At 43.4% G+C, this 13,804-nt stretch overlaps 1 protein-coding gene across 1 annotated transcript; it reads right to left on the bottom strand.

The window, feature by feature from the left end:
* Nucleotides 1-10,089: 10,089 nt before the first annotated feature.
* Nucleotides 10,090-13,793, bottom strand: eif2d (eukaryotic translation initiation factor 2D). The gene is made up of 15 exons (XM_047040074.1): nt 13,597-13,793; nt 13,160-13,350; nt 12,986-13,069; nt 12,778-12,868; nt 12,514-12,621; nt 12,127-12,398; nt 11,893-12,010; nt 11,759-11,804; nt 11,556-11,662; nt 11,303-11,458; nt 11,121-11,210; nt 10,894-10,989; nt 10,668-10,788; nt 10,390-10,564; nt 10,090-10,293 (listed from the first exon to the last, which is right to left on the bottom strand). The coding sequence occupies exons 1-15, from the start codon at nt 13,650-13,652 to the stop codon at nt 10,223-10,225; spliced, it is 1,782 nt and encodes a 593-aa protein (XP_046896030.1). The 5' UTR covers nt 13,653-13,793; the 3' UTR covers nt 10,090-10,222.
* Nucleotides 13,794-13,804: the final 11 nt, after the last annotated feature.

The following is a 13,804-nucleotide window of genomic DNA, read 5'->3' as shown; positions in this document are numbered from 1 at the left end:
TTATTCAACATAATGCAAAAGATAATGCAAAAAAATTAATATACAGCATTAGTCTCTCATTGTCGAATAGCTCTCATAAATGTTAATGTATTAATAATGGTCTAAGGATTCTCATAATCCTGAATATGAATTATAAATACTGACATTTCCAGACTTTCCAGACATACTAAGTGGCTACTGAGTGAATGTAATCTCTGTGCATACTGCATGGAAGATCCAAACACTTCTGCAGACATCTCTGACAGATATCTGACAGGTACCCCATGATCCCTCTCTCCAGGAACACACACCTCCTCCGTCCTCCCCTAGGGAAGACCCCCAGAACATGGGCATGAGATGAGAGGACAGAGAGAGAGAGAGGTTTAAAAAGGGGAAAGAGAACAATGATGTTGTGTCTCAACAGTGTGGAGAGAACTCTGTAAATGAATTAAGAGCGAGAAGGTTATAAATAGCGCAGAGATGGGGGGAAGGAGTCTTGGCTGATGAATTATGCAACAAGCTGTGAAAGATATTTGGTATGACAATTATGTCCACATCCCACTTATGTGAAGCATTAGCCCACTGGCGTGTGAGGGAGACGCACCAATGGGGGAAATCTGTGAGGGCGTTGCTAATAACCGTGCTAACTACAGCGGCTAGCTACAGCGGCTAGCTACAGCGGCTAGCTACAGCGGCTAGCTACAGCGGCTAGCTACAGCGGCTAGCTACAGCGGCTAGCTACATAACCCAGCCAAGGTGGACACTCAGGATAATCCCTTTGTTCATATCAATAATTTCAGGTCACTGGGACTTTTAAATTATATGGATTTCCCACCAACATACAAAGAAAGCACATACAGTACAACACAGCTGGGGAACACCTTTCCAACTTGTCATGGGACTCAATTGAGCTAGTCCTGCAGTACACTGGCTGGAGAGCTGGGCAGTCTCAAGTTATGGGGGAGAGGTACATGGAAAGTAACAGCATGGAGGGAGAAGATTAGTGAGCGGGTAATTTAAGAAAAACACTGTTATGGAGGTAGAGAATGTGCACAGATAGATAAGGAGGAGTGAAGGAAAATGTACTCTGGTCTGTGGTAGCAAAAAGCATAGCACTGTCCAACAGAGTGCCTCTGTAGAGACTTTCATGTTTTTCCCCCAAGAATGTCCTCTTTTTTCTGCCATTAAAAATGTAAACTTCCCTTCAGTGAAAAAACACCAGAGTTGAGTGAGTACCGAGTGCTCTCCAAAGAGTCTTTTTACAGAGCGTGCGTGTGTCTACTGTAAATGCATGTGTGTTTGTGTGCATTTTGAAGTGTTAATACTGTATGTGTGTGTCATTATCACAAATGAAGGGAAATCACTGATGCTAAATCATTCTTTAGCATCTGAAATGGAATTGAATAATGGCAGGAGAAAATCAGATATCAGGAACCCCCGTGGATAGATTAGCACTTTCCCTCGGAACCGTGATGTTGCAAGGTTGAAAGGCATGCAGAAGAGTAGTGTGCTCCTAATGAATCTTGCATGCCTCATCATCTAAATGGCAAGTCAGAGAAGGACATACGAAGGAGGCATTCCCAGAGTGTGAATACATTCTCAACAAACTCTAGTAACAAAAATGAACAGCAACTTTTCCAAATTTGGACATTATGTTTTTCATTATATTGAGACTCACAGCACATCACCGCTAACTGAATATTTGTGAATGTGTGGAATTTAATCATTATCATTACGTAAACAAACTTGTGTGTAATTATCTGTAATGTATCCTGGCATGCTTTCCTGCAGGCCAGGATTAAAATGCCACGACAAAGCCTTCCTCCGAATTCGTGTTTAGCACTCCTCTCTCCAGCGACAACAGATTGCAGCAGGCATACATAATTCACAATTGTCACCATAATCGTGATTCCAAACAGCGCAATGCAGTGAATCACATCAAGGATCATCATGCAAACTTCCAACAGCTAACCCTGACATGAAACATCTCTAAGAGCAGCTGAAGAGGCATGCACTGTACACACACGCACACATTCCCAAACATATTCATACTGAACACCCTCCCACAGACACACACACACACACACACTGCTCTAAAAGCATAATGATCTCTCTGCCTCTGCCTTCCAGTAAACAGTGGAGAGCGACCAGGAGAGGAGTCTGCTCTCACAGCTGGTGCTAGGCGTCTTTATAAAGGTGAAGCCCATTCATCATCTGCAACTGTTGCAGGAGGGCAGAGGGGGAGGGGGGAAGCAATTACTTTACAACAGCAGCACTGCTAATACTCTGACACAAGACGAATGCGCCTAAAATGCAATGTGTTGCATAACTGTTGATGGTGGCACATTCTGACCTGTTAAATATTTTCAGGATTTCCACAGGGAATTGGCTGTGGAATGTGCAATGGATAAGCACTATAGAGCAGCCGTGGGCTGGAGGAGAGGGCAGAGGGACAGGGTTCAGTACACCTGGAGCAGCTCTCTGGAGTAGATGTCCGCCTATATGTAGTGACATGCAGGGCTCGGCTCATGGAACAATGCTGTCCAGGATTCTCTGGGGCTGCTGGCCCCCTTTTTCCCACATACACCCACCCCCTTTACCCCCCCCCCCCCCCCCTCACCCTGTTCTCACGTCACCAGGTTGGGGCTCTTACTGGTTTTTGAGTGTACCCAATTAATCTGGGTTTTAAAATCCATCAAAGCAATAAAGCCTCCATTTAGGAAAAGGTTTTTCTAACAGAGATTTCCCTCAGGCAGACAAGATGATTTAAACGGGGATCTGATGCTGGATGAATTCCATAAAATAAGCATCTGTGGTTTTTGCTGAACACAAAACTTATTGATCCTTCTGTGAAGGTAGTATTTACTAAATCCTAGAATGCACATCCTTTAGAGGGGTTCCCTGGTATCTACAGTAGGGAGGAGTTCTCTCTTCTCTATCTCTCAGATCAACCATACAGTTAAGGCTACTAGAAAATAAAGACTTTGTGGGAGTTGTGATGATTGTTTGGATCATTTACATGTCCATGCTGTCCTCAAATACCCAGCAACCATCCATGACTCAACCACAGTAATCCCAGCAGAACAAGAGCTGGACAGAAGAATCTGATCTCCCTTCGTCATGCATGTCTTTTTTTCTCATCAAGCAGCTAAGCAGTTTTGGGCAAAAAAAATATCAAGCAGTGTAATCCATTTTATCAGTCCAATCCTCTCAGCACGATGATGACATAATATGTTCAATGGATCAGTGATGAGGAGCGTCTCCAGAGTTCACTCAATGTCTCATGAAACAAAGAGGACCCTGGCAGTGAGATAGAGACAGAGAGAGATAGAGAGACAGAGACAGACAGAGGGTAAACAGTAAGGCATTTGGGGACGAATACTCTTTCCAGATTAGAGTGTGGCATAGAATGGCATTACAGAGAGTCTAGTTCTGAACACAGAGGAATGTTCAGCAGCGCAGTGATGCAGCCTAGTCCGGACCACTGTTAGCTCCACTCTCCCCAGCCCCATACCAGAGGAGGGCACTCAGGGGACTCATTAGCGAGCCACCCTGGGACCTGAACATGGTTGTGGGCACGATGTGCAGGCAGTGTCTACTAGTGCCACAGTTTTGCAGTAGAAATGTCCTGACAGAGGAGAAAAGAGGAAGAGGGGCTACTGGCCGAGCTGGAAAATATGCCATTAGCTCAGTGATCAAACCTCTTAGTTACCACCTAAAAGTGGTTGGTACACATATTCTATGGGATCTATCATTAGTTGAGTGCAACCTGATAGTGGAACAGCTACTAACCTGAAAGACAACAGTCACTTGCACTTACAGCAGCTAGACTGTGGTCAGCTTGAAGTTAGGAAGTCATGTTCCAAGCAAGCATACTGTGTGAGGAGCATGGTGCTTTAGCCAAGGACAGTGGAACTTGTCCCAGCAGCAGTTTACATGTGATGTGCTGCCCACCCACAGCCCAGGGAGACCTTTTCATCTGTGTGTGGACGGAATGGAAGTTGACGTGGACAATCAATACTATAATGGATATAACCAAGCGAGGCCAGCCTCCCAGAGCATCTCCAGATCACACCATAAAGGCCTGTCTATGATCAGCATCACTTACAAGACAGACTCAACCTGCCACTGGCCCCTACAGTTGGTGGAAGAAGCCCCATGCTAAGACTAAACCAAATAGATTGATGTGTGATAGTTTGAGTTTGTCGACTCAGTATCTACACCAAGATTATAAGACTGTTGATGTCATGAAAGAGACTCCAGACTGGAATTTTTATACAGTTATTAAACTGAACAGCAAATAGACTTCTGAACAATACCCACAATACGATACAGTACTGTAGTTTATGGTGTCTGAATGGTAAATCATTGATTGACTGTCAGAACACTGGGTGTAATATCCGTGAAACTACGCAAAAACCATTTCCTTTTCCTTCCCATCCCTCCAGGTTGTGGTTACACACAAGCAGCCATGCGTTACAATCATCCTGATCCTGACACACAGTCACACAAGACCAAGACACAGCCTCCTGTTTGCCTGTCTGTCTCTTTATATGGACAGCTATGCTAATTGTGCAGCATGCACCCTAGCATTTCAAAGATATTTGTTACTCAATGATTTCAAAACAGCCCTTCAGAACAAATATAAAGGAAAAGTATCCAGTAAGGTGATGGTTTCTTGGTTTCTGAAGGCTTCATAGAAAGACATGGTTTCATCCATTATCCAGTCATGGTTTGGTGAAACAGATCAGTGGAGATAATCTGAACATCACTGCAACAGTGACAGACACCCCTTTTACCACCATCGTATACTGGAAGGTGGATGCCAAATACAGATTTTAGAACTGTTTAAAAACATCTTTGCAAATGACCAGCTTACAGCTTACAGGCTTATATAACATCCTGAGGCGCTGAGTGCGCACGGTCATGTTGCGGTTTAATATTTTGGGGCTGCATCTAAGGTTGATCCCTGGGTTGTGTCCAGGTACCATCCCTATACCTCCGGGTAATGGCCAGAGCAATAAATAGTCTGGGTGGAGAGAGGCTTGGGGATGTGTGAAGTATTAGATGACCCCAGATGTGAGCGGAGGCATCAAATCTTCTGCAGCGAGTCCTCTTACTGTTCAGAATACTGATCACGGAACCCTAGTTTCCCTGGCAACAGGGCTCCTCTTCTAATATAGCAACCAGTGCACGTGTCAGAAGAGGTTTTTTCTTTCTTCTTCTATTCCTACCGCTACTCTGCTGCCTTTTCAATCAGAGGCATGTCTGTGTGGTGGTGTGCACTCCTCCGAGGCTCTTCCCTGCTTTCAACAGGGTGGATAAGAGGGACCCTGTTCCAATCAGTCAGTTATCGTGAAGGGCTCCATTGTAAAATGTCAAGCAACTAAGGCACCCAAGGATGTACACTAATTGAGGTTAAGTTGAAAATCACATAGCTGGAGACTATTACCTACTAAATTAGGGCCTCAAGTCATGATTATTGTCATTACTGTCTCCATGCCCCCGCTTGCCAAAAATACCAACAATTTACTGCCCTGGGTCATTCAGCCATGGAAAAAAGAAACGCTATATCCAGTATAGATGACTTCAGGCCTGCTAATTGCCATGTAAAAGCGTGAGATTCAGTACAAACCAGATTTCTAGGTTGCAGCTTCATAAATGTGAGCTCTAAAAAACACAGCAAACCACAGGAAATGCCTTGGCTAACCATGCCTACGTAGCACCATCTGTTGGTTAGTTTTGTTAGTGTACTAAACCTCTACCTACAAGTCAAATATGTTTGGTCGCATAAGCTACATGTGTTGAGATTAAAGTATTTCTGTATCAATTTACAGGCAGCATATAAATAGGTTAGGACGATTACAGCTTTTATCTGCTTTCCCGTCAAGGAAATGTAATTGCTGATGATGTAGACAAATGAAAAACCCAGTCACACACCAAGACCTCCACCTCTGAACTGACACAGGGTCATGAGCTGCTCTCACAGCAGTTCTGCCTCTCAGCAGGAACACTATAACTCTCTCTGCACAAGAGGGTCATCAGCATTGTCAGCACAGAGCTTTCCTTAGCACGCTCCTCACTGTTTGTCAGGAATGAGCCGGAATAATGACTGTCTGAGTCATTATTCGTTTAGTCGTTTAGCCTCTGGGTATAGTGGTGGCAGAACCAGATAAATGGGCTCACCTGGGCAAGGATCACCCTGGGACTCCTGCCATGGCTGCCAGGGATGCAGCCTACACTGCACCACTGGTCCCATACTGAACACACTCTACATAGATGGATGCCCTCTCCCTTCACACCCACTCACCCATGAGGGGAGACAGGAAAGGTTGAGTCTGCAGAATCCATACTCAGACCAAGCTTACACTGGCATTCCTCCTAAACATTCACTTTTGGCATATGGATTCAAAATAACAATATGTCTTGATTTCATTATTACAATAGATAGTGTATGTGAGTGTGGCTGAGGGAGGCAATAGTATAAAATAGTTCAATATCTGAAAGTTTGATCTGATTTTTATGACTTTTATAAAGGACTATTGTTTATCTATACAGCATTCTAGTTTCTTTATTCCAACCCCATCCATCCACCCACACACAAGCATATAGGTCTCCAGATTATGTGACTTATATTAGCCACAGAATCATAAAATCCATAGACAGCGTTCTCATCTTCAAAGAGAACAAAAATATGAGAATGGTTCCCTGGCCTGTCTCACTGAGCTGTCTCACTAGTCTTAAATTCATATCACAGAGGAGAGATGGGGCTCAGATAGCACTACTCCAAAGTTCTTATTCTCGGGGGGACAGAAAAATGCACTGGGCCATTACTGTAAAGTATATTCCCTGGAATGGCCCCGGAGAGAAGGGAAGTGCGTGAGAAGGAGACATCTCTGATGTGCACAGATCCCTATATCCCGATTGTTCCCATCCATAAACTAAGAGAGAACCCTAGTAGCCTACAAAGCAGCAAACACATATAAACATGTCTGTGCTTCTGAGGTCATCACACTGTAATGATTAACATGAGGTAAACATAGACGCTTTCCAATTTGTGTGTGTGTGTGACCATCACTCTTTATAAGGAGGCACGGCACTGAGTCTCCGCAGTGAGATGTTGTGGGGATGGTGGGAGTGAAGGAGGACCAGCTGTTGGTTCTGATTGTAAAACCCGTACTAGGTGAAGACATGAGGCCCCAGGAGCACTGGATGGACACCCTGCAGGGGGTGTTCTACCCTGCCCTGGCTGCGGTCGGGATCCCCTGTAAGTATCACTACACCTCACTGCAGGGTGTCTACTGCGCCAATCGCTAAATACACTGTCTCGTTTATGGCACAACATTATAGGTTGAAGTGTTCAGCCCGATTCATCAGTATTTTATCTTTAGGCTCTGTGATCAATGTGTCTCATTTTAATCCAATTTCTCTAGTCATATTTATTACACTGTTACAGTGTAATAAACTGTTACACTAAGATGACTGTTTCAAAAGAAGCCCTCAATTATGGGATTCTGTCCTCCAGCTAACATCATAACCTTCTTGATATTCTGGAGGAGGAACTGCATGCTCTCAAGGTCCAGCACCTTCTACCTGATGGCCATCTCTGTGGCTGACATCTTGGTCCTGGTTTTCATAGTGGTTTTGGAGCTTACTGTCAAATACCACCAGCAGGAGCCCTTTTGGAGCATTCAACCTTGGTGCAGTCTGAGGGACATCTTCAGCTATGGGGCCAATAATGCCTCTACCTGGCTTGTGGTGGCCTTTACAGCAGAGCGCTTTGTTGCCATCCATACATGGAACATCAAGATCAGACTCTGCAACTCGAGGAGTGCCCTCTGGATCATTACCACCATCTTCCTCCTAAGTCACCTACTGGCCATCCCCTACTACTGGTCCAATGCATCAGTCGCAATCTCCAAAGACAACCAGACAAGATGGGTCTGTATCTACAGATACGAGGCCCCCTCTCACTTTGTCCACGCCCTGGTGTGGGCCCAGACCCTGCTGACCTACGTCTTGCCGTTCCTCATCATCCTCAGTCTGAACGGGCTGACGGTGCGGCAGATCTCCCTTAGTAACAGGGTCCACATCACCACAGGCCTGGCCTCCGGGGTCTACAGGGTGACCCCCCTGCTGCGCAGCAGGAAGAGGAGGTCCGTGGTGCTACTGATGACGGTGTCCATGAGCTTTGTGCTGCTGTCTGTCACACGCTCCATTACCCAGATCATCCTGCGCACCACACACTATTATGGCCAGGACCGGAATAACTACACCCTCCAGATCAACATAGCCGCTGACATAGGTAGCATGCTGAGCCTCAGTAACGCAGCGGTCAACATGTACCTGTACGCCTGCACACAGGCCAGGTTTCGACAGGAGTACATCGCCTATGTTCAACAGGTTTTCTCTCATTGCAAGACAAGCAAGACCATTAAAACCTTGCCTAATAACAGCCTTGTTATTTGTTATTAGTAGCATTAAGGTATTGTATTTAAGGAAGTTGGTGAATGTGGACTTTCCCCCGTTTCTCAGAAGAGTGGTTAAGATCTACAAGCAAACATTCATGATGGTTTATGGGTCAATTCCTCCTCACACATATTTGAAATTGAACAGGAACTCCATAAAACCTGACTTAATTTGCTTCCCAGCAAGCATGTTTGTGTATTTTACTAATTTGGTTCATCTGTAAAAGTAGTACAACAGAACCCCTATCAGTGTTAACATTTCTGACACACACATGCACTGTTTACCCCCACAGTTTGGATTCGGAAATTAATTTCCTAGAACAAGTATCCAGGCACAATGTAAACAAAAAGGCACAATACATGATTGGAATGGTCTTCAATCCTGGCAGTAGGAGTTTTAATTTCCTAAAATAAGTGTTTTAATGGTTTAACGAAACACAATCAAATAATCAAATGTTGTATACTTAAAATCACTAGAGTTTTCTTTCTTTCATATATATCTAATGAGAGCCATGCAGACTGACTGGGAGCTTTGGATTCTGCACTGCACTTCATACAATGCTGTTTATTCACAATCTACTGTTTATTTAATGTGTGCCACGGCAAAAAAACCTACAAGAAAAAGTACTTTCGCCTTACTCATTCAAATGGATTAGATGGTCAAGATATTTCAAAGTTATTAATATTTATTAGAAGTAAGTGCAATGTACACTTTTGACCTCAGATAAGCCTTGGATGGAAACCTCCTGATTGTAGATTTATAGTAAGACTGCCCACGCACTATATTTCCCCATTATCAATGTCTTTACAATACTTAAATAATATTTAGTGCCAAGCTACTCGTTATGTGTCATAATAATAGTCCCTACAGTTGCATTTTGGATGACACTCTAATCCATTTATGTATAATTTACTGCAAACTGCGTGGTCATGAATAGACTTGAGAGGGTGAGTGAATATAGAATATGTGGTACACTGTACTGGATCCTGTATGTATCTGGTCACATACACTAGTTTCCTTGTGGAAATAAAGAGACAAAAAGATACGTCAAAATTCTATAGTTTATGAAAAAAAAAAAATACTATTGAAAACTGTGATTAATTTCAGAGATTTTGTAAATCTCCTACTTAGATATGCTGTGGGAAATGTGTTAAATTATAATTGTCAATTATATTTTGTAACTGTTCTTAAATATGTTGTCGTTTTTTTATGGATTATCATGATTACATACACATAGAGAGAAGTTGTTCTATTGAACAAATCCTCATTATAAAGCAGCCTTGACCACACCATTACCTTGGGCACCAGACAAAAAAAAATCTTGGCCAGACACATCATTAACAAGGGATATTTTGTAGGAGACTTTTTTACATTGTGATACAATTCCAAGGGAGAGGATATCTTCCCGCAACTGAGACCACAGCCAAAACGGCTAACTGTTTTGCTATGGCACTGCTATGGCAAGGACACCTTACCCCACTGATCATGAGTCAGAAGCTGTCTGGCCTGGTGCTTCCCTGACTAGCTCGGCCCAGTTAGGAGGGGTTGAAGAATACGGTGACTATCTCAAACTGGCATCCAAGAAGAACAATAGATCTCATGACACAAATCTATTAATCAACAAAAACTATTTAGATTATTTTATATTTTTGACTTTATTCCACAAATGCAATTGGTTATTTTTATATACAATATACAGTATATGTATAGATGGTGGAGAACATTTTTTGGTGCTATCTGACTTCCTCTTACAGTGGATAATAGTCAGGTTGTGCTATTTCTTCTTGCCAGGTTTTGTAGCTTTGTCAAGTCCCTGGATGTACTTGTGAGGAATTTGATAGTAATCTGTACATAAAAGAAAAATCAATTTGCACTTATTAGAAAAATATAACAAACCATATAATACAGTATTACTTGAATTGTGGTTAGAAGTTTGCCAACCTAGCAGCAGTTTTCCTACATGCTGGACCTGGTTGCCCTGGATTTGGACTACGACTTTTTCCTTAGAACCAGGGATAGGGTTCAGAACTGAGCTGGCCTGGACCCTGCGCTGCAAGGCTGCGGACACAGCTGTGGGGTCCAGACCATATAGCTCCAGATTCTTTATCAAAGTCACCTACAGCAAGGGAGCATATGGAAAGGAGAGAAAGGAGGGACAGGTTATGGAATCACACTACATTTAAAATACTCACAACTAAGAACAGAGGAACAGAACATACCTTCTTGTTGGACCCCCTGGAGGCCACAGAAATGTCAATGGGCTCTATGTGGCCCTTCTTGATTACAGGTGCACAGCCAGGGAACACCATCTGATGGCATTGTTGCATTTTGTCTAGTGTCCTGTGAACACAAGATGGTGCTATTTTGTTTCTTGGTAGTAACATGATCCTGTCTGATTTACACCACGGTATTAGAGTATGTCTCCCTGGTATGAAAGTTATTTACCTGCTAAACAGATCATCCCACTTGAGGGCCTCTACTTCCTGGTACTCTGACTTCTCCAGCAGGCAGTCACAGAGGGTCGGGTTGATAATGACGTAACTGAGAAGTAATATTCACAATTTACTAAACTAAATTACAGAAAAACTAATAAATCCATTTAAATCATTCAAATAATTAATTATTTTCAATCCAATTTTAATGTATCAAATGTATTATATTGTCTGTCTTACTTCTTATTATTCTCATCTACCAACTCATTCCTCTTGACAAAGTCTGTGATAATATTTCTTACTTCCGCCGGCTGAAGCACTGCCCCTTTTCTGGAATACGAAGCACACATAGGATAAAGAAATGCATCTTAACCAGAATTGGTTGCAAATTTGCTTAGACACTAGCACACCTAGTAACCCACCTCTTATTGGCATCAATGAAGAGGGGCTGAAGGCGAGCAGACACAGAGAAGAGCATGCTGATCTCAGGGGGATGGTACGGCTTCTCTCCTTCCCCTCCCACCTCTACTGAAGCCTCCTCTACCACAGAATCCTCAGGGGCTTGGAAGCGGCGCAGTCTGCCAGGAGTCCCAAACATTAACAGTTGAATCATGTCAGTGACTTCTACTGGGCCTTGGACAGAATACAGAGCTAGAGGCTACAGGCTTGACTCACTCTTGGTTCTTCCAGTCCACCTCCACAATGCTCTCTACTCCCTTGCTCAGCTCCTTCACTCGCACCAGGCCGCGCTGCTGCTGCATGCTCTGCAGGAACTTGGATAACTATGGACACATCAGGCTATGTGTCACAGTACATCTCTGGGTTGAGTGATTACACAAGTCAACACAGTGTTAAATATGAATATCTTCTGAGATTACCTTCTTAAAGCTGGATTTCTTAATATCAAGTTGCTTTCCACTTGGACTGCAAAACAACAATTCTGGAGTATGAGTGATATAACTTCTGTTTACTAGCTGAACTCCTATCAGACACATGGGTAACCCATTCTTACCAGCAGGAGACCATATGGATGCGCAAGAAAGTGCTGGTCAGCAGGGGAAGCTCTGATTTCTTCACCTTGCTCTTAAGCGCATGGAGAAAACATTGCAGCAGCAGTGCATCCATCTGTTCTGTTTGGTCCAGACAGACAAAACAGGCATGAACATGTTTGCAACTACTTTATGGAATGATACACAGGAATATTACTGAAAAGGAAGACAGAAGACAAGCATGATCCAGTAGTTACCTTGTGGTGTTCTCTGTTCCTCTGGGTCTTCTTCTGTCTCCTCCATGCCCTGCTCCCCCCCCTCCTGCTCTCTGTCACAAAGGCTCAGTTCCTGGACATTGGGACAGGATGCATCTGCAGCCTGATCGCATTTAGAATTGGGACATGGTTCATCTTCCTCTTTCTTTGACTCCTCGTCCCTCTCTTCTCCACCACTATCGCCCTCCAGCTCCTGCAAACCTTCAATGTCCACATGAGGAATGGAGGGGGGGGCAGACTTGTCTCCGAACGCCCTGTCAAGTTCAAACAAAAACACAGTAGAGAAAAATCTAATTTTGTAGGATAAGCGTTGATATGAACATGAGCATATGAACAGACAGTTTAATCAGGTTCCAAGCAGCCACTCACCACAATGTGTCCATGTACGTGTGAAGGACTGACACCCCTCTTCCCTTCATACCCACACCCCGCATGTCTGCACTTGACGTGGTGGCAGTGCCCACTGCCACTGGAGCCCTAAAAACAGACAAAGACAAACACATACAGATTGAAAGATGATTCCTCATTAGCAAAGATCACTCACCAAAGTGGTCTTTTAATAAGAAAAATTATAAAATAAACTAAGAATCAAGTTAACTAAACCAAACGAGTATATATTGTGTAGTAGTCTACCTGCTGCTGACCACTGTAACTGCACAACAGTCATGCTGTTTCACCTCTGGGAGGCCACATGAAGGCACTACCACTCCAGGCAGCATGAGATCTATACAGGGGAAACAACAAGGTTTTTGGTAAAGGTTACCAGTATCCATATTACATATACAACTTGATCTCAGGTATGGTGTTTAATTCCTTGATTATACAAAACCAAAAAGCTAACCTGCCCCTCCAATTAACTTCTGGAGCACTGCAGGCCATGTCATGAATGTTGGCAAGGCACTGGGATAACGCCAAAGGGTATACACTGAAAATCAGCATAACATCCATAGCCGTTACAATAAACGTCTACTTGCATAAGTCCTTACGGAATCGACAATTATCAGATAAATATTACCTGTGGGAAAGAGATGCTTGTCAACTTCAAAGAACATTGGGTTCTTATGAAGCACATAGAGTGTAACTGCATCTCCTTTGTGTGCATAAACCTTCACTACGTTCAGTTCCTCCTTGTTTGGGACCAACTCGGACACCTCCTCAGCAGACAATGAGGGAAAGGCAGCAGCTATATCTGTCTTGAGTTTCCTCCTGTAGACGATAGTAGATCTTGGTAAGGTTTTTGGTTTACCAGCTACAAAACATCCTTATTTGGTTTAATAACCAGTGACAGGAATATTCACACCAAAACTGGAAACTACCACTACCTCACATTAACAGGATTTTAGATAGCTACACTTTAACTGCATTTTGAAGAGAGACGGAATTCAGCTAGCTAGCTAAGAACAATTCGTGGCTTAGCTAGTTGATCAGCTAGATGGCTGTGAGCTCTCTCACCTGTCAGATCCTTTTATTACGGTATTAGACTTGACACGAAACGCTTTAGCAAACATCTTCGTCAATCTGTTCAGATAAGCATGTGATTGGTATTACGTATCACGCTTAAACACTCTACTTTCTAACATGAACAATATTTTCATGTCAAAAGTCAGTACCATGGACTGCAGCGCTGCACACTGCACAGTGACTATATTTGTTGTAACAC

This window comes from Hypomesus transpacificus, chromosome 18 (assembly GCF_021917145.1).
Source record: "Hypomesus transpacificus isolate Combined female chromosome 18, fHypTra1, whole genome shotgun sequence".
In the NCBI taxonomy this organism is placed as follows: domain Eukaryota; kingdom Metazoa; phylum Chordata; class Actinopteri; order Osmeriformes; family Osmeridae; genus Hypomesus; species Hypomesus transpacificus.
The sequence above is the reverse complement of the archived record's forward strand: the minus strand, read 5'-3'. Positions and strand labels throughout refer to the sequence as shown.

Excerpts from the sequence above, each read along its gene's own strand:
- eif2d (XM_047040074.1), bottom strand. The coding sequence starts at position 13,652 with ATGTTTGCTAAAGCGTTTCGTGTCAAGTCTAATACCGTAATAAAAGGA. Across the intron at positions 13,351-13,596 it reads GTAATAAAAGGATCTGACAG|GAGGAAACTCAAGACAGATA; the intron begins GTGAGAGAGCTC and ends TATCGTCTACAG. Across the intron at positions 12,622-12,777 it reads GTTACAGTGGTCAGCAGCAG|GGCTCCAGTGGCAGTGGGCA; the intron begins GTAGACTACTAC and ends GTCTGTTTTTAG.